Source organism: Cajanus cajan, chromosome 2 (assembly GCF_000230855.2).
Source record: "Cajanus cajan strain Asha chromosome 2, NIPB_CcT2T_4, whole genome shotgun sequence".
Taxonomy (NCBI): Eukaryota; Viridiplantae; Streptophyta; class Magnoliopsida; order Fabales; family Fabaceae; genus Cajanus; species Cajanus cajan.
The window spans coordinates 30,491,329-30,512,212 of NC_138518.1; the positions used below are offsets into that span (position 1 = coordinate 30,491,329).

General features: G+C 29.2%; 1 protein-coding gene across 2 annotated transcripts in view; it reads right to left on the reverse strand.

Annotated features, from left to right (window-relative positions):
• Positions 1-363: 363 nt before the first annotated feature.
• LOC109817889 (protein ENHANCED DISEASE RESISTANCE 2-like) overlaps positions 364-20,884 on the reverse strand; it is a 33,713-nt gene continuing 13,192 nt past the window's right edge. The window contains exons 5-22 of one of the 2 annotated variants that reach the window (XM_029268721.2): positions 17,355-17,413; positions 16,860-16,927; positions 16,366-16,479; positions 15,938-15,972; positions 15,622-15,722; positions 15,451-15,546; positions 14,356-14,420; positions 13,539-13,610; positions 7,857-8,030; positions 6,736-6,944; positions 6,530-6,596; positions 5,496-5,671; positions 4,941-5,042; positions 4,250-4,297; positions 3,126-3,269; positions 2,948-3,043; positions 1,863-1,964; positions 364-664 (exon numbers count right to left, since the gene is read on the reverse strand). In XM_029268721.2, the coding sequence (XP_029124554.1) occupies positions 572-664; positions 1,863-1,964; positions 2,948-3,043; positions 3,126-3,269; positions 4,250-4,297; positions 4,941-5,042; positions 5,496-5,671; positions 6,530-6,596; positions 6,736-6,944; positions 7,857-8,030; positions 13,539-13,610; positions 14,356-14,420; positions 15,451-15,546; positions 15,622-15,722; positions 15,938-15,972; positions 16,366-16,479; positions 16,860-16,927; positions 17,355-17,413 (1,821 nt within the window). In that variant the 3' untranslated portion in view covers positions 364-571. Of the gene's footprint in view, positions 665-1,862; positions 1,965-2,947; positions 3,044-3,125; positions 3,270-4,249; positions 4,298-4,940; positions 5,043-5,495; positions 5,672-6,529; positions 6,597-6,735; positions 6,945-7,856; positions 8,031-13,538; positions 13,611-14,355; positions 14,421-15,450; positions 15,547-15,621; positions 15,723-15,937; positions 15,973-16,365; positions 16,480-16,859; positions 16,934-17,354; positions 17,414-20,884 lie in introns of both variants that reach the window. The other variant, XM_029268720.2, reaches the window with a different exon arrangement.

A 20,884-nucleotide genomic window follows, 5' to 3' on the forward strand; every position in this document is an offset into this window, starting at 1 on the left:
AATATCTCATTTTTATTTATTTTAGTTAACATTTATTAATTTATAAAAAAAATTAGTAACACTTATAATTAAAAGAAAACTTCACAAATAGATAAATAAAATAAAAAGTTAAATATTATATCATAGGTCACTAAAATAATCTATGCATTGGATGGGTAATGAATATAGTTAGATGTGGATATAGTTAAGTGACTATTACAATGTCAAGTGATTGAACCCTGCAAAAAATATTTGTAGGGTGGGGCAACCTCAGTCCTCAAGCGCGAATCAATCTCACATTGGAAGAGTGTGGGAAGTATCATAAGAGGTGAACCAAAAATTTAGAAAATAGAAAAAGACAACACAATTGAGACAAGAGGGTAGTAAATTATCAAGGGGCCCAAACTTGGATATATAAGAGACACTGTGGAGAAAAGGAAAAGCAAAAAGAGATGCATACTCCATTACTCCTACAAAAATTCACCAGACTTATCATTTCTGATTCGAGTACTCTCTGACTCAGTGTAACTATAAACATTTGAGCCAAATAATAGAGGAGAACCACACTATTTAACCCTTTTGGTTGAAAACCTCAAGCCTCCAATTGTACAGCAGATTCAACTTTTATACGGTTTAATCGGACAGTTCCAAGTAGGTACTCTGGTAGCTCTGCTTCTTCTTTTGCCTGCAAATACAATATCAGTAAACGTTTTGATTATTTGAGAATGAGATGGTTGATGAATCCAAGCGGTGTTAATTCATTCATTATTACTCACATTTTAAATGTTAGAATACAATCAAAGTTTTACATCATTAAAACTAAAAGATGAACATATATTTATATATGTACAATCAAGGTTGTCAATTTCGAGAATTTATGTAATCTCATTTAGATCCTATAAACTCGAATCGTAAATTTGTAATAATTTACTTAATATAAAAAATATGTTATAATACTTATAAACAACATAATAATTTAACATTTTAACTCCTTATTAAAGTAAAATAATAAATTATAATATTAAAGTAACAATGTTTAGTAATAAATCATGTAAAATTTTACACATGACACAAGTTCTTAAAATAACAAATAAAAAACTAAATAAAAAACTAATTTTTTTACTTTTAGCAACAAAGGAGGTGAGATTGCACAAGAATAGATAAGATTGCTCGAGATTGGATAAGATTTCTTGAAATTGTTCAAAAATGAGTTGTTACTCGATATTGGCAACTATGAATACAATGTTTCAATTGATAAAAGACTTTTTGAAAGATGATTAAAACAAAATTATGGAAATTTAGACTCAAAATGAATAATATATTATCAATATAAAGATATGTGTATGTGATAATCTCTCGGTATACACAATAGTAAAAATGTCAGCATGCTTTCTGCATGGAATCAAATACACCTAACTAGGTGGCTATTCTCATGCATTTGACATTTACTTAATGATTCTCAGCTGTAATATAGTTGCTTGTGTTAGCATGTTTAGCACATGTTAAATATGTAAAATAGCTGTTACCAGAAATTAGGGATATAATTAATACAATTTAGGGATTTGATTTTTTCTTATGTATTAATGGCTGATTTGGTTGTACCCTAACACGTGATTATAAATAAGACTTGTGTGAACATACAACTGTTAGTGGGGGAACAAAGTTGTATAATCTCTGCATATATCCGTAATTCATATTCCCTTTGAAAGACCATTAGTGGGGGAACAAAGAGAAGCCACACTGAACAGAATCCTATCCCGTTACAAATGTATGAATAAACACACTTGACCCAAGAACATATGAGCACCTCTCACCAAGAAAATAGACCAAAGAAATCACACAATTGCACATTTTCCATAATATTATGACCATAAGGAACAAACCTCTATCAAAATTGCAAGGTCAACGACTAGGCTTGTGACATATCCCATAACAAGGCCAATGACACTCCTAGCTACAGAAGATGATCCAATATCTACATCTATCTGCATAATACAGAAAATGCTATCAAAGTGGAATCCACCAGACAAATTATGACAAATGGAAGAAAAGTTACGGTTATACTGAAACAAACTAGCATATTATTGCACACAATTTCAACAATGCTGAATTGGAATCTTCAACGATTGGCAAGCTACAAATTCAATCAAACTTATGTCAAAATAAATGTTAAGGCAAGAGCCTGTAGTTGATGCGAAGTGGGGCTTGAAATTACAAAGACAAACCTGTAAAGTTTGTTACACTGACCCACCATTAGAACTAAGTAGGGATTATAGTGTAGCTTAACACCACTATTTTCAGGTTTAGTTGCTTAAAGAGGGTTGATCGGCTTCAACACTCTCATATTTATAATTATTCCCAAAAGGTAAACTTTGTTTTTTTTTTTATTACAAAATTTTTTAAATTAGAATAGGACACAACTCCATGCAAGGTTAGAACTAATCACCAATTTATTTTGAGGATTTTCAGTAGAATTATGGATCGCTTATCACAACTTCGATGAAAGTTCGCATGGAAGGAATCCAAATGGTAAACTAACATGAGAGTTGAAATGCAGTGTTACTAAAGCAGTATAATTTAGTCATCTACAAATAAATGGGAATGGAGGAGTGGATATTGTGAAGTGGGTAGCTTAATGGTTATAAAGATTATTCATGTTCACCGATGTGTCTTATCAATACAATAAATAAGGACCATGTTGACAACACAATTCTCAAATGAAATGCAAAAAATTATTTAAATATGGAGAGATGTGCAGTATAAGTTCTAAGCATAAAACTGCACAAGAAATTGATGGGAAAATATGAACTAAAGAATATCATTGAAATATACAATGCTCTGAAACTCTAGCTAATGCCGCCGAACAAGCACTACTACACATAAAGGCAGAAACTTCAAAATATGCTACATAATATTTGAGAGCCAACATATACTAGGTTTACTTCTTAACTTGGTACTTGCACTTTACCTCAAAAAAATTATCTTGTTTAAAGTATTTACAAGCTACAGCTTTCCCAAGTAGGCAAGCTTTTGTTCCAACAGCTCGCTTGACCATCCAATATCCCTATATCCATTTGAAACTATTAGTTTCTCAATGGTATCAGGCATAAAAAATGGCATATCAATCTTCATTGAGAATCACATACCTCAACTATGCTTGGAATTAATTTGAACCTTGAGTCCCGAAATGCGTCATCTCCATCCAAAAACTTAGCCAATAGAGAATCTTTATTTATAGGTCTGTCAGATGCATAATATAGAACCAAGCTGTAGTTTGGTTTAGCTGGAACCTGATGTTGTCACCAAAATAAAAATCTGCCTTGATAATCGGATCCATCACCATAAGCATATAACAATTTTCCCATTGCATTAATCTTTATGTACATAGTTACATATAATTACATACATTCATGTACACAGAACTCTCTTCAGTCATTCAATCTGACAAACTTGATGATGTCTTAAAAATAATCAGAACTTAAGGATGACCATTGCTTATTGCTTCATGCTTGCTTTAGAAGTGTTTCTTATATTTTTTCTTGTACTATTTTAACTTATTTTTATGAATTATTCTTTTATTAATTACAAAAGAGAGCAGAATGAGCAAGATACAGAGTGATTTTTCTTTTAGAGGAATATTTTTCCAAAGGAGCTTGACATAATTTTATTCATTAACTATATATATAGAACAATAGAATAATACAAAATTCAAATACTAACGTGATAATATCCTCAATTTAAATGATAAGAATAACATCATTATCTTTATCTAAATAATATCTTAAAAATTTTAAACATAACAAAATTCCTAAAAACTGAATAATACACTTGCAGTACAGAGGATGATAAACCAATTGGGTTTGCTTACATTCTCTCACTCTATTTGTATCCTATCTCTGCTATTTCAGTTAGAAGGCCAATTTACTAACTCTTAAGAAACTTAATTAACAAGATATAACTAAAAAAGGAACAGGATGGTCCTTGACTCTTTGGGATTGGGACTTATCTTTATTTGTTTTGAAAAATATACTTCATAGTTGGTTCCTAATTGGGCTGTTGCTAATAGAGGCTAACTGGCTCACCACTTGAATAAAATTGTTGCTTAAATGAGAGAACTATATATACCAATTGGTCAACTATGCTTTGATTCCATCTTAAAGAGCAAGCATATAATCAAAGACCTAAGGATGAATTTGTAATACTAACATGTTTATTAAACTTCACTCTACATTAAAATAACATGTGTGTACAATATAAATAATATCCTTACCTGTAGATTAAATACAAGGACAAATGGAAGATTTTTTCCAGCTTCAGTCTGCAATTCAGACAAGAAGGATTATGTTTATATAAAACAATTAAGAATATCAAAATCTCAAGTTTAAAATTTCCAAAATATTAAGGTAACATGCATGCATAATTTTGATTTTTGACCACAAGCTTTAACCCTACAGCATTAACAGGATAAGAAGATAACAAGCAAGATCATTTTTTATTATTTTTTTCAAACTAGTAGAAAAGGTATGACTGAACAAAAGACAATCAATCTGGAAGATGCATATGACAACCCACATTGGGATAAAATGTAGCACATAATATGAAAGGGCACAACCATACATATGTCCTTATACATAATTGGAAAAAGCAAGAAACTATGCCAAAATTAAGCTCAGAGAACCTATTGAGAACAAATATATGAGAATGACAAGCTGAACAGTCATCTATAAAAGCACCTATTCAATAGGGATTGGATGAGGGTCTATTATATCAGAGAGACGGGGAAATTAATTTCCATAAAGTCTAATGAGAAATTTTGAAGCTTGAGTAGATTAATGGTTTAGAGAAAATCATTTCTTAAATCAACATATCTAAACCGAATAGAGCATATTTTTTTTCCAACTTTAATTCATAACAATCTACACGAATATTAAAAATATAAAATCTTATAATACCAATTTTACCTGAACCAGATTTCTAGGGTGCAGTGCAATTCTGTCCACAGCTTTGTCAACTTTTAACCAATCAACTGCTATGAGCTTGAGAAGAGGTTCTCCTCCAACCACCTGAATGAGAAATGTCATATCCATGACAATCAGCCAGAACACAAGAATAAAGTATATGAAGCTCTTTTTCAACATGATTTAAAGCTTGAAAGCTAAAGACTTAGTTGTTGAAAAATTGGAGTTTGAATTACCAATATGCCCGAAATCCCCTGATGTTTATTCATCTGGAAAAAAATTAAGGGGCAAACTTGAAGCCCACATATTACTAAAGCTATTCTTAAATTTGACAAAAAAAAATGATCAAAAGTTTACCACCTTTATCTTTTATGCCTAATTAGTTTGGTCACAAATTTCACTGCAAACAAATAAAAACACTCATTGATCTGAATATGGGATAAGTCTTCAAATCTGTTGGTTTCATTATGATTATCATTTGTCCAGAAAGGCTAACCCCACCCTAAACATGTTCTGTGATGCCAACATATACTTAATGAACTTGCATGTTTAACTCACCTTAGAACTATCTTTCAGATAGTTCTTTCCTCTAATCATAAATCCGTCACCACCAGGAGAAATCCAACAGTTTGTGTCCTTCTCATTCTCACCTTTGCGCAAAGAGCCATCCGTGTCGCTGACCTCAAATGTGACAGGACTTGCATCAGGATCTAATTCTTTGCTTAGATTTGGAGCTGCAAGCAGAATCACAAAGTATTTTAGACTAAAAGTTTGAATGGTAAAAACAACAAAAAGAGAATTGAGAAATTAAGAAGCTGCAGTGACATTAATCATTTTGGTCTTTTATTAATCTAGCATTTTTTGTTTTTCTCAAGGGAAAATGAAAGGCCACTATGCATGTAATTATATGATGATTAAGGTTTACATAAATAAAAGAGCTAAAAAAATTGCAATAAGATCCCTTTTTCAAGCAGTTATAGCTGAAAATGACGTGAAGAAGATAACAAGACATCTGATTCTGGTTAAAGAACTCAATGAGAAATAAATAAAAAGATAAAATGAAGGTGATTCCATCACGTATATGAACTCAATAGCATGTAATAGCAGGTATTATTGTATGTTTCACCACCTATTTAGGATAACTTTTTGGATAAGCTTCTCCAAAAGCATTTCCAAGAGAAAAATATAAGAAAAATCAAAATAAGCTTTTCTTTAAGTTAAAACTTCCTTATACACGAGTTAAAAATAAAAGTTTGTAGGAGTTAATAGGAGAGAACTCCTACAAAATAGCTTATATACATGCTAATTTTAGCTTATAGAGAAATTTATATTATTTATCCTTCTTATTTTGTTCTTCTAGAAAAATTTAGTCAAAGAGACCCTTAGTTTGTTTCTATTCTCTGAAGTTTATTGTCTCATACTGTCAATTTTGCAGGAATTAGATATAGAAATCAACTGTAATTTTGAAATTAGAATAAAGCAGTTGATGTATTTGAGAATTGGATAGTGTAAATAAATTGAACTAGACAAAATGATATAAAGTTATAATTCCTTTTAGCCTTTTATCCCAATAAAAAGAAACAAAGGCTGACCTGCAGTTTTCTTCAAAGCTGAGCTTGTGATGGTCCATGAAACATTATTTTGTTTGTCTCCTTGCTCCTGACAAATTGGACAAGGTATAAAATTGTATAACTTAACAGAAAAAAGTGCCTCTTCTTTGTTTCAAACCTGTAACACAAAAACAACATCCAAATCTATTAAAAACTCTCTTGCAGTAGATAAGAAGATTGCAGGTAACCTGATCTAGTTCCTTATCATCCTCATCCTCATCATCACTTTCTTCATCTGACGTCAAAGACTCAGCGGCAATTGCATCATAAAACTCTTCTTGCACTTCTGCATCTGCAAATTCAGAACCGGACATTGAAGCATTGGCGATTTGAGAATGAACACTAGTGCCATTTTGTTGGAGGAGTGATGGATTGGCTCCGAGATATTCCTTTAGACCTACCATTATATAACAACCGGTATTAAATGTCACAGTTCAATATGGGCATATAGGTGATACATCACACCTATAGTTCATGCATGCAAATGACTTTCTTAATTTCTTTCCATTTTTTGTTATGGAAAAAAACAACTTAAAGATGCTCAGATTTGTTCTTTCCTTAAGCCCCTACTTCCTTATTTATCTGTACATATTTCGAATAGTATCCTGATTTGGAAAGTTTCTGATTATTTGATTATCCCAATATCATTAGAATTTATGTGATCCAGACCAACTAGTGTGTGTCCAAGTTGAGGAGCAAGAATCATGAGTGCTAGAAATTACCAGAGAAGATGAATGTCTTGAAATCAAGAATCAGGCAAGGGGAGAAACAACCTATGCTAAGGAAGCAACCAACCAACCTTACACATTGGCACATTGCATCTAACATGGTTTTCTTATAAATATGTAAAAATTTGTTTTTATTCTCCTATTTCTAAAATGGAGACTTTTGGTCCTCCTTTCTTTAAAATATGCCCGATTTTATTTCTATCACTAACTTGGTTAATCAAATTTAATAATGATGTTTAATCAAAATTACTATTTTTGAATCTTTAAATTAATATATGTGTATAATGTATTTAGTGTTTGGACATTAAATTGAATTAATAAAGTTTGCAACAAAGATAAAATTTGACATATTTTAAAAAGAAAAAGTCCAAAATTGACGTTTTAAAAATGAAAACTAAAAATTGAAGTTTCACATAAATAGAATGGAAAAGATGTTTATTATTTTTTTTTTTTTTTTAAATTATGCAAGAGTTTCTACTCTATTTCTGAATACTTTATATCTCATACTTTTCAAAGTTTGAATTGTCAACGATTCTAGGGTCAGATAGATGCAAGATGAAAATAAAAGTTCAATTATGAACCTGCCACTTGGCACAACAATGCATAAGGGATGCTCTTCTCAAATTTTGTGCACTGCTGAGTGTTCTTCCATCGATACCAGGATGCAGAGTGTATCTCTAAAGTGTGATTCACTAAACATCTTGGTCTATCTGATCCCATAGGTGTGTTCAAATTTCTGATCTCCCATGTAGATGCTGCAACCACAACAAAATACATACAAGGTTAAAATTCTTCAACAGTCATAAATTAAGATGTCAATAGTAATATTTTCTGATTCTTTCCGACTTTTTTATATTATAATATTACAAAATATATTTTTTTTTTATCAAGATATCATACCTTAAAAATATATTTATTCAAGTATTAGATTTACTATTTATTCTGAGAAATTCGTTGCCAACTAATTAATTTCTCATCTAAATTATATATATATATATATATATATATATATATATATATTAATTTTTCTACTGAAAAACTGGTTAACCAGTAACTCATTTCTCAATTGTAGTTTCTTTTTATAATTTTATTGTTTTGTAATATTATTATTTGTATATAATATATTTTATATTTAATTCATCAGCTTAAAAAATAGTTAATGTATAAATAAATTTTTTATTTTAATAGTATATATATTTTTTCTATTATAATGTAGTATTTTTTTTAATGATAATTAATAAAATTTGTAATCTGTGTTTTTGATAATTTATTAGAAGAAAATAAAAAAAAAAATTATAAATATTTTTAATAGATTGTAGTAAATAAAATTAAGATTTCAAACAACATATTAAATTGTTAAAATTGACTTTAAATAAAAATAACATGAAGAACAAAATGGTAGGCACAATAATGAAATATTTTATAAAAATTATTGTTGTTGGCTAAAAATTCCTATGCAATAAAGACATTTTTTCTTGGTAAGACTTGAATTCTTACACATGAAACTTTTCGGTTGACCAAGTTCTCTCATATATATTTTTGTGCATATATGCAAAGATTTTGGATGACCCTTTTTATTTTATTTTTTTTTATGTTCGGATTGGGATATATTTGTTATTCATTATATTGTGACTAATATTGATTATTCTGAAACTATCCAAGCAATCTTTTGTACATGTTGGAGATATATTTCAATGTGTAAACATAATGTATGTATATATATAAGATGTGTAGTGATTGTGAACACATTTATAAACAACAATGACATGTGAGTAAGACATGTCTAATTTTTGGAATTTGGCACAATCACTTTACATTTCATCAAGTCTGACCATAAATTGTCCAATTGATCATCCCCCTCTTAGGTTATGTATTTCTTGCACCAGGAAATGCATGTTATATCTGTCATACTCAAACACATGGTACTGGTAGACACAAACACTATTAGTTGTTGTCTATGAATTTGATTTCGAAGTATGTGTGAAAGTTATTTATATATGTTCTTTTTTGTATTTTGACTTATATGTGGTGTGTGCTATAAATTTGATTTTGAAGTTTGTATGGAAGTTATACCTTTTTTGTTTTATTTTTATTTTGGTTATGTAATAGATCTTTTAAAATCCTTCTTTTGATAATGTATGTGTACACTCTTTAATTTGTATTGTGTAATGAAATTATTCATCTTTAAATTATTTATAATATTTTACACAACTATTAATTTATAAAATAAAAAATTATGAAGTTATTTATTTAATTTTAACTAATTTTTAAGATAATAAATTAAATAGAAATATATATTATTTTAAAATAATAATATTAAGATTGTAAAAAAACTATAATTGAAAAATTGGTTAACCAATTTCTCAATCCAAAAGTATTAAAAAATATATACAAAATTTAGGTGAGAAATTATTTGGTGGGAAACCAATTTCTCAATATGAATAGTAATTGTAACACTTTGATAAATATATTTCAAAGTATGATATTTTAGTCAATTTATTTTTTTAATATTATAAGGAAAAAGTCATTCTTGCCTTCAAATGAGTTTACATAAAGTTATCAATTTGAAGGAGGATTTATATTTTGGGAACTTTGTTAGTTTTTACCATATGCATAAGCAAACTACTTATTGAAGTACCCGATTCAAGCAAACAATCACGCTACAAATTTATGAAGGTAATAAGAATGATAATATCAATAAGCAAGGAAAAGTTTGACAAGAACAAGGAGTTGAAAAAGAAAATATTTGTATATTGATTATGTGTATAATGCATTCTCTAATTTCCTTTTTAACTCTGAAAAGGAAAATAAGGAAATAAATATAAAGATACAATGATATGTTTTTGAACTCCCAAAAATATTTATTATATTTACAATACTCTCCCTTGTAAAATAAATATTAATCATTTCTAACTTGCCAATAAATTCTTAAAATCTAATAATAGGAAGCCTTTTTATAAAGGCAAGTGCCAATTGAAGCACCATAAGAACATGCATCATAACTATAAGTTTGTTCATTAGAATGAATACTTTGTAACAAATTAAACAATTTGACAAGTCAAGTACAATCGACATTTTCCAAACTCCTTCAAAAGAGTTGGTATGCCAAGGGTTCCACTTTTTTCTTAAAAATTATAAAATAAACTTGAAGGAACCTTTGAAAAGTGTGAAACAAGTAAGAGAGAAAGATTCTTGCTTGATAACCTCTATTAAGGAAACACACTATACTTTACCCCTCTTTGTAAAAAAGAGACTCACTTCTCCATTTTGTATACCTAAACTTATTTGTATAATCATATCGAAAAGTGAGATTATTTTTCCTTAGTGGAAACCCTTGTTAGAGAGAGAAATTATAATTTAAGCAAACCCTCAAATATAACCTGAGAGATCTAGTGATATAACTCTTAACCAAGACACTTGATAGTTGTTGTGGTGTAAGATTTACTTTGAGTGCATTGTGAGTGCACTTTTTAGTAACATTGTAAGAGTTGAGAACTCAATGTTGTAATCAACCAGGGAAGGTTGTTGTTATCCAACTATGATTGTTAGGATATATTTATATTGGAAAATCTCATTAGTGTAGTGAGGATTGAATGTAGGCATGAGGTTAAGGTGAACCTCAATAAAAATTTGTGGTATTTTTTTATTCCTTTTTTGCCCCTCTTTATTGCTTTTAAGCTAACAAGTGTTATAACTTATTAAGTTGATGAACAATATTTTGAACATAAAGAAAGGTTTTCAGTAAACCTTTTTACTTACTCAAAGGATTTGAAAATATGTTCCAAGTAAAAATTATTTAAAAGAAACTATTAATATTTGTTTTAAGTTTAGAACAAATATTTATTACAAAAAAATATTGTTTGAAATAATATGTGTATATATTTATATCTTTATGAATAAAAGCATAATTTTTTGAAAGCACAATTCAACCTCCTTCTTGTTATTTTATTTACTTCAACATGCACCCTATAACCTTCTTGTCCTTGGATTTGTCAATGATTTCATAGGTTGATTTTTTCTCAGATGCCTAAATCTCCTTATTGATGATTTGAACCCAATTTTCATCTTTTAGGGCTTCCTAGATTGATACAAGCGTTTTGATTGCATTTATGACTACAATAAGACTTCGATGTTGGAAAGGGGATAATTGATTGAAAGAAATTGAGAAATTGGATACCTAACACATGATTTTGTTGTAGGACCAAAATGGGTTTCTATCACCTTTGGTATTTCTTTTTAAAGAATCAATTTTCTACCCTTTCTTCATTATGATCATCCTATTTTGCTTCATTATGGTTTTCTTCAATGTTGGCTTCTTTTAACACCCCACAAATAATGCTTTCTTGTATAACCAAGGGCTAATAAAGGATTGTATTTCATGAAAATGGCATCTATTAATACAAGGACTTTATGACTCAGAAAGTGGATAACACTTGAACTCCATTTTATATGAGTGGTAACCGATAAATACATATTTGATAATTCTTAGGTCTAACCACCATAGGGACTATGAGAATAGACAAAGGTAAAACCCATAAATACATGACATGGAAAACTTAGCAATAGTAAGGAATAAGGATAGAATAACAAGGTGTTTCTATATGGACTTATACCATTTAAAACATGACTAAGTAATTTGCTAAGGGAAAATGTGGAAATTAGGAGAAGTTCTCCCTAATAGACATTACAAACAAACTTTTCAAATAGGAGAGATTTTGAGAATTCAAAAAGGTGTCGATTCTTTCTTTCTGCAATCCTATTTTGTTGGTATTAACAAAAATTATTTTGTAATTAATACCATTGTCTTCAACAAATTTAGAGAATTCAAGATTGCATTTTGTATGATTGACATTTAGAAAACTAAAATTTAGAGTTTTTTTTTTCAAAATTACCAAATTGATTTCAAAAAGATGAAAAAATTGACAATATTTGAGAAACCTCAAATTTATATTCATAAGAAAGGTCCATGTCACATTGATATAATCTTCAATGAATGTCAAAAATCATTTAAATCTAAATAAATAATCAATAATTGGTTACTCCCACATCATAATGAACAAGATCAAAATGATCAAAGCTTTATTATAACTAGGTGAAAAAGTTTCAAAATGATGTTTAGAAACCTAACAAACATCACAATGAAAGGCTTCAACAAACTATTTTGTAAACAAATAAGGAAATAAAGACCTAATCAATCTAATTAGAAGATGTTCAAAAACATGTAGTTACACTAGATTTCAAAAGTTGCAAAAGACTAGGAAGTTTCTTGTTGATTAGAAGGAAATTTCTTGTTTCTAATATTGCTACAAGAACTATAATCTATGTTACATTTTAGAAATTAAACTCGTCTTGTGGAGTCAAGGTATTAAAAGACACAATGAGAATGGAAAAGGTCCCTAAACAATTCAAATATTGAGTATGCCTATTTATAGAAATAATACTTTTATCCAATATAGGAACATGAAGGACAATGTATAGAGATTTATAAGGGGTTGGAGTTGGATGTTGTCGAGTCAAACAATGGGGACATGATCTCCTTTAGCAACTATAACTAATTGTTTGCTAGGTGCTCTATTGTATGATGTAAAGTGTATGAGGAACAAAGTCATATGGTTTTTTGTTCCAAAATCAAGAGTCCAAATATATTGGGAAACATAACTAAATATGTTGAATGAACTCTTACCCTTCATGATCAAGGAACATAAGTCAAAGAGATTACTCATTAAATCAATGAAAGTTTGAAGATGAACAAATACATCCCCACTAAAGGCTCAAATATCCCATTTTGGTTAGGAAACATGTGCATTAACTTTCAAATTCTCTTAATCATGAGTCATTTGATTTATCCATTATGTAGGACCCTTGTTTCTACATGTGTTCAAGGAATTTATCCTTTTTGTGAAACTTGTAGAAAGTATCCTTGGTATAACTTAAATAAATCTTATAAAAATTGTACAATCCTCTCCTTAGAAACTAATTTTGTGAGGCCTTGTTAGGCCTTAAGCACAAATTCTAAGATACCTAATCTTGTAAAGTTTTCATTGCATGGTTTTCCATGTGATTTGAATTACTTGTTCATCTTTTCATTTACTTCTAATTATGAATGTGATTAGAGATGGAGAGTTGATGTTAAAAGTTGGGTTGGTTTCAACCCATTTAAGCTTTTAGGATGTAAATAATTCAAAATAAATCAACACAAAATATTCAGAGAGTTAGGAATCCAACAATGAAGATAAATTACTTATCAAAATAAAACATCTTACGATTAATTTTTGTACGCCGATATCCTGATCTTGGAGGCTTTTTCTTATGTATGGAAGGAAATTGCAAGATAGCTACAACAATTAAGCATAAAATATGTCAACATAACCAATCATGTCAAAGTAAACCATAATCCAAAGTAAATCAACATGGATATAAAAATAATTTTTGATGATCAACACCAATTAAGGTTGAAACAACAACAATCACTTTAGTAATAGTTAATTATGTACCATGCTAAAGTGTTGTTAAGATGTTGTATAAAATAAGGTAAAGTGGATGCTACACTTAAGAAAAGGAAGTTTCATTTTGGGGAGTTATTTTAGTTTGACAAGTATTATTTAGGCTTAAATGTGTTTTAGTTCCTCAAATATAAGGTAAAATTATTTTTGATCCTTTAAATTTAAAATTAATTTTTTTAGTCCATGTAATTTGAAAACTTTTTACAATCTCTTTGCTTAAATGTCATTAATGAATAAGTCAAATAAAACTAACTTATTATTGAATTTGACACAAAAAGCCCACCTAATAATTTGTTTTTATTGATAACATCCTAATAAGTTTAGCTTTTGTTGCATAGATAACTTAATTTGTCTTTGTTAGTAATGCTAAAAGTGTTCTTGATGGATTAAAACATATTTTTCTTTAAAGTTACAAGGACTAAAAAGATCAATTTTAAATTTGAGAGACTAAAACCAAACTTATTTCAAATTTGAGAGACTAAAAATATGTTTAAACCTATTATTTAAAAACCTATTATTTAAAAGCTTTAGTCTATTGAATTTTTAATAGAATTAAAGAAGTAAAAAATATTCTTACTGTATGTTCCATCTTGTGCATGAAACCATTGCCTAGAGAATACAAAGTCTCGCTTTGAATGCCACCTGAATAAGGTTTTGAAGGGAAATTTAAAAGTGAACATTTTTAAAAGTAAAACATGGATTAAGTCATAGTAAATAGAATAAAATTTACTACCTTTTCACCAATGAAAATATAGATAAATTTGGATATACTTTTGATCCCTATAGTATGCTAAGTTTTTCTTTTTGCCTTGGTCCTTGTAAATTTATTTTTTAAAATGGTCCTTGTAAAAAATTTTTTTGGTTCTATTTTATTTTAGTCCTTACTATTTTATTTTAGTCCTTATTGTATATTTAATTTTCATTATAACTTATTATATTTTGTTAATTTTGAGTTGGTCCACTAGAAAAAAATATAGGAATAAAAGTAAATTATTCACTTATTATAAGGACAAAAAAGAAAAAAAACTATATTACAATAACTTAAAGATAATAACAAGGACTATTTTAATAAAAATTATATAAGGACCGAAACCAAAAAAATATATTATAAAGACCCAAAATATAATTAAGCTTATAAACTAATATAGAAATAAAAGAAAAAAAATAGATAATCAATGATATATAACTACTTGACAACTAAATTTTATCACAAATAGTTATAGCATGTGTGGGAAATAGGAATATTTTAGGTGATATTAATTATTTTAATATTTATTTTTTTTTCCAAGGTTTTTAGATACGTGGTATATCTAGGTTCAATGAATTGTAGAAAATAGTGGTATTTTAATTATTCTCTTGTAAATTATTTTGGAATTAATCATCTTCATAATACTTTGAATATAAATAAATTCATTTCGCTATATGGTATTTTCATTCAAGCATATTCAAAAAATATTTGTTTCTCGCTTCAAATAGCACATGTAGATACATAAAAAAAGAAGAAAAATAACTAATAAAATAATAGTACATTTCCACAATGAAAAATTTTACAAAACGAATATCAAAATCAATTTAGTCAAATTGATAGATCATGCAATTCTTTGTCAATTATAACTCAAGTCATTTTAGCCAAATTTTATTTTTTTTTTAAATATCAATTACCATTAATTACCTGGTTAGATACTTAGGGTCATATGTTCCATAAATAACATCATAATGTCCCTCATAAGACTCTACCAACTCCAAGTCACTCATCAACATATCCCACCTGAAAAAGTAATTATAGGAAAAAAATAAGTTTCCCAATATGTTATCAAGACTCTTAAACACATTGGCTACTTACTCATATCTTTTCTGTCGATCAATGTTTAAAAACACTTCAAAAACACTATCTGCAGTTGCATCAATAACACCAACTGACTTAACGAGGACACCCTTACCATTCTATAAAGCATAAAAAATATGTTAAAGAAGTTTCAAAGACAAAAAAAAAGGATAAAAAAGCAAACACTTATTTAATTTTTATGTGATACAGGAAAGTAATGTACTTTTATAATTCATGTAAGGATAACACACATGAATTCAAACCTAATTAGTTTTCAAGATATATGATGAGAACTAGTTCACCCCACACTCTAAAATCTTATATGCATACATACCTTGTGACCGGAAATATCCTCAAAGATTCTAATACCTGAAACCACAAACCAAGAATATCTAGAAGGATAAGGATCGATGCAAGTATAAGTTTTTCAATCATGACCAATAAAAGCAATAACTAGGATGTTTTTCTCATGATTGCTTCAAAGGTGTTTCTCTCTAAAATTTACAATGATATTGAGAAGCCTAGCTACACATTAAGTTTCCCCCCCTCCATTTTTATTTTGTGGTTTATGTTGTATTACGCCTATATTCTAAAGGATTTCTTATACCCCTTGTTATAGTTCTCTTTTATCTACAATACGTATCTTTTTCATAAAAAAATAAATCACAACCATTAGTTTAATAAATATTAGGAAAAATGTGTTGAAGCAACAAACATTAGTTTGCACTGGTTAAAAAATTGTGTTTGGTATAAGAAAAGTACCAGACATTGTACGAACACATTTCCATTGGTGTGCTTCAAATGCATCTCCATTGTCCTCTTCAAAACCATCTGGATTACTAAAAAACTTTGATGATATACGTCCAAGCTCTGGGGCTTTAGAATGAAAGAGCAAGAGAAATGCCAATTAATGTATAAAGAAAAACATATACAAGGCCAATAAACACACCAAAAAACATAGAAAATAGAAACAAACATGATATTCCTTGAAAAAGTACATATGATATAATTCAGAATCACACTAACACAACTATGGCCCCCACTCATTTTTGGTGCATATCAATGAAGTAAATTACTCTCTTCTTTAAATATGAAGCAAAACAACAACGATAACAAAATACAATGGTATGTAACCCAATCCATAATAATGATAACATAATAGAATGGTATGTATATGAGTTACAAATCTATTAAACATGTTAGTACATTGAGAGTCTCCTAAAGAATATTATTGATTAAACAATGCATCATTTTACCTTGGCCAATTTTTATAAGCTTCTTAAACCCAGAGGCATACCGTCTCATTCTATGTTTTCCTCGTAGGCTGATCCTTCCATGATAGAAAGAGGAGTGATATGTCAATTTATGACATGTCATCTAATAAAAGGATGATCTTTAAGACAATTAATATGCTAATAAACTAAAAAATTAAAATATTATTCATTATGCAAAACACATCAAAACATGAGGAGTAATATTTTATTGTAGCTATATTCCTTGAAAATATTTAAAAAAAATCATAATTTATAATTTTATAATATAAAATATGGAAAGTATAAGAAATTGAAACAAAATTGAGTCTCACATTATCAATAACATTTTAATCTCCTACTTCCTACTAAATATGACAGTAAAACATCATTAATCATTAAAGATTAAGAATACTGACAAGACTGTTTAATTGGTGTTAATCTACTAGATATTTCTTTAAGTGTATGTTAGTTTGAGTAAAAAGAAAAAATTAGACATACTCCATTTCTTGTATTAGTTTTTCTCTAGCATTACTTTCTGTTGATAGTTCACGCTCAGCCTGCAAAAAAGTTATATTAAATAAATTAAAATGAGCTTATTATGTTAGATATGGATATAGTTTGATTACATGCCCATTCTTCCAGCTATGCAAAACAATTACTCTTGTATTTTAAAAAATTCTATTAGATACCCTTAACTAGTTAGTTATTAGTTAGGGGTTAAGATAATTAAAAAGACTAATAAAGCAGAAAAATGTATTGAGAGGAAGGGGATTTTTAAGAATTATAAATGTTGTAAATAGGATAAAATCTCCTTATGTATTTAGAGTATATTTATATTTACTAAGATAGATTTTTATTTCCAGCTTCCCTATTTTCTTTACGATTTTTAGTTTATGTGTTTTCGTTAATAAATTAAGTCTATAAAATTGGATTAGAGTTCGTATTACAAACTGACATAAATATGTTCATTTCTTCCATTTATAAGATCTTTTGTTATAGGCTACGCTTTCATTGCTACCTCATAGTTGTCCTCCACTACTACCCATTGCCACCTATTAAGCGATGACATAAAAAGAAACACCAAGTCCAAGTTGGAACTTTCCCGAAGAATCATATATTGACTCAAGCATCACCCCCGTCCTTGCTATATGTAATTTATTTTCCACCCTCTTGTAGTTCCCACTTTAGTGCCATCATAGAAAGGGTCACTATCGACCCTTCTCCTAGTTTTCGAAGTTAATTTCTCCATGCCTTGTCTTGTTTGGTGGTTATTTACAAGCATTTTTTTTATTTGAATATAATGCCTTCCTATTCTTGTCATGGTTAAAGATAATATTTACTCCTTATAATCCCTAGGCCCCGATGATCTCTAAAACTTGCTTGGATCGTATTAGCTTGAAGGCCATATTTATCTAAAATGGGTATTGGAAAAAACACAAGTTCCATATCAACTAAAGATAAAGTCAAAACAATGTATATAGGTGATAAACAATCCTCACATTACAAGATGATTTTGTAGGATTAAGTCAAAACTCATATTCTAAGGTGATATCAACATTATCCTCGATCATCAAAAATGATCACCTACCATTTATCCACACATTAATTCCAATATCGTTGGACATGAAGAGGTGTATCAAGTAAAACCCAAGTCCCATATTAACTTGAGATAAGAGGCCTAAACAATGTGCATGGAGGGGTGAGTTAGGAGAAACCCAAGTCTTATATCAACTAAAGATAAGGCCAAAATAATGTATATAAATGAGGAGCAATCCTCACCTTATAAGTTGGTTTGTAAGGTTTTTTTCTAACTTACCTTCTAACAACATGCCCAAACCATAAGGGAGTAAAAACAGTCATAGTGAAGAGAACGGTTTAACCTAAGGTTGAATGAGATATCATTAGATCTAGAGATTGTCATAAAAGATCCACTAATTCTTCTATCTAATAAATAATTTCTATAACTTAGTAAGAAAATGTTAGAATATATGCACACCCTTATATATTTTTTTTGTAAGCCTTCTAGCACTTGTCCTTTATCCATGAAGGTTAAAAGTTCTTTCAATATCTTTGGTGTTGTTGCTCAAGATATTTGGATCCTTAATTCTAGGGCAACCCTGAATATTGTTAAGAAAAATAAATTTGATAAATGCTATTTGATTTTTTCTAGATCAAAATCAATTTGGTTAGTCTTGTAAAATTCCAATCTAATAGTTTCACAAAACATGTTAATCAAGGGTTTCTAAATCTCTTAAAGAGAATAACAGTTCATAAACTAACTTGTGTTGATAACACAAACAAAATGGGTTGTAGAGAGAAAAAAATTGTCATTTCCTTGAAGTTTATAGAATTATACTATTCCAAATATTAGTTCCCTAAACTTATTGGGGGAAAAAGTTGTCTTGAAAACCCTATATCTTATAAATTGGTTATTGACTCGTGTCTTGAATGGAATTAATCTTATATAAAACATATATTTTTCCCTTCATCTCTTATCATGGTAAGTCTTTGAACTTGTGCCTTTTGATGTATTGCCATTATTCTTTCTCACACTTAACATTGAGATTTAAAATTGTGGATGTGGTCGCATTAAGGTTTTTACAATTACAAATATTTTGTTTGTTATAATGTTAATTATTATTGTTATGATGTGAATTATCCACAATATTACAAAATAATATATTATTAATTATTTTGTATGTTTGGTATGAATGATACGATTGTCTGTAAGATCATGTTTTTCATTTAATGCATATTAGCGTTATATGTGTGTATGTGTATATATATATATATATATGATATTTTATTGATGTTTTTACCTATTGTGGGGGTAATGGTTAATGAAGAGATGACCCTAGGCTTGAGTTATGGAGTTATAACTTAAGTGTGAGTGAAGTTAGTTTGGGAAGGCTAGGGTATGTATAGAAAGTTTAGAAAGAGACCCTCATATTTTTTAGTTTTCAAATACTAGTGAGAAAATATAGAGAGAAGGGATTTTGGACCTTAGGAACTCTACCTTGACTTTTTCTTGTCCCTTAGGCCCAAGATCTTTTTTAAGCTAGATATTGAAGTTTCTTGAAGTTGAAATAAGATCATTAGAGTTGAGATCTTGAAGGTTGAAACCCCGAGAGCTCAATTTCAAGGCTTTTGAGGAGAACTTTCTTTTTAATTTTGAATTTTATTTTGGGAAGTGTGATTAAGTTAATGGATGCATAATTGTAGTTCATATATGTTGTATGAATGTTTTTGTTATTGTTAGCAACTAGAAATCGAGTTAAGTTAAGGCCTAAGTGCTATAAATCAAGTTTTCACTTAGTGAGAATGGTCTCACCTTAATGAACAAGGTTGAAACTTAGCTAAGCGGGTTGAGCTCACTAAGCTAGTCTTGGTCTCTATCTGAGAAATTTTTTAATTTTCTTAGTGAAGATGGGCCGCTTGGAGAATTTTAGTCTGTGTTACATGTGAGTGGCTCACTCAACGATAAAGCCAAGTTGTGGGTCATTTAGTGAGGAGTTCTTGCACGATGATGGCCTTTAGTGGATAGCCATGCTTATTCGCTTATTGATGGGGAGGTCACTCAGTGAATGTTAGTCTCTAGGTGAAAGCCTAACATGCACTCAATGAATATGGTTCACACAATGAGTTTTGGTCACTGTGTTTACACCTTTTTAATTTTCTCAATAAAGGTGATCTCACTAATCTAAGTTTATGCCCTTGAGTTGGGCATGTTGAGGAGTCTCACTTAGCCAAAGGTGATGGCTTAAGGAGCTTTAGTCTTGCCTTGTTGGGACAAAGAGGTTCACTCAACAAAAGATACTTTGATGGATGACCATTTTTGAGGATGCATGTCGGCCCCTTCACTAGGTCCATAACTAAGAGAGTGGTGGGGGATCAATGAGAGGTTATCTCAGTTATAACCTTGCTCATTATGATTATTGAGTATTCATTCTATTTTAGGTCTTTACTAGATTAAGGTTTATTGCTTTATTTTTGTATTTCCCATTTTATCCTTGTATTTTGGGGTATCC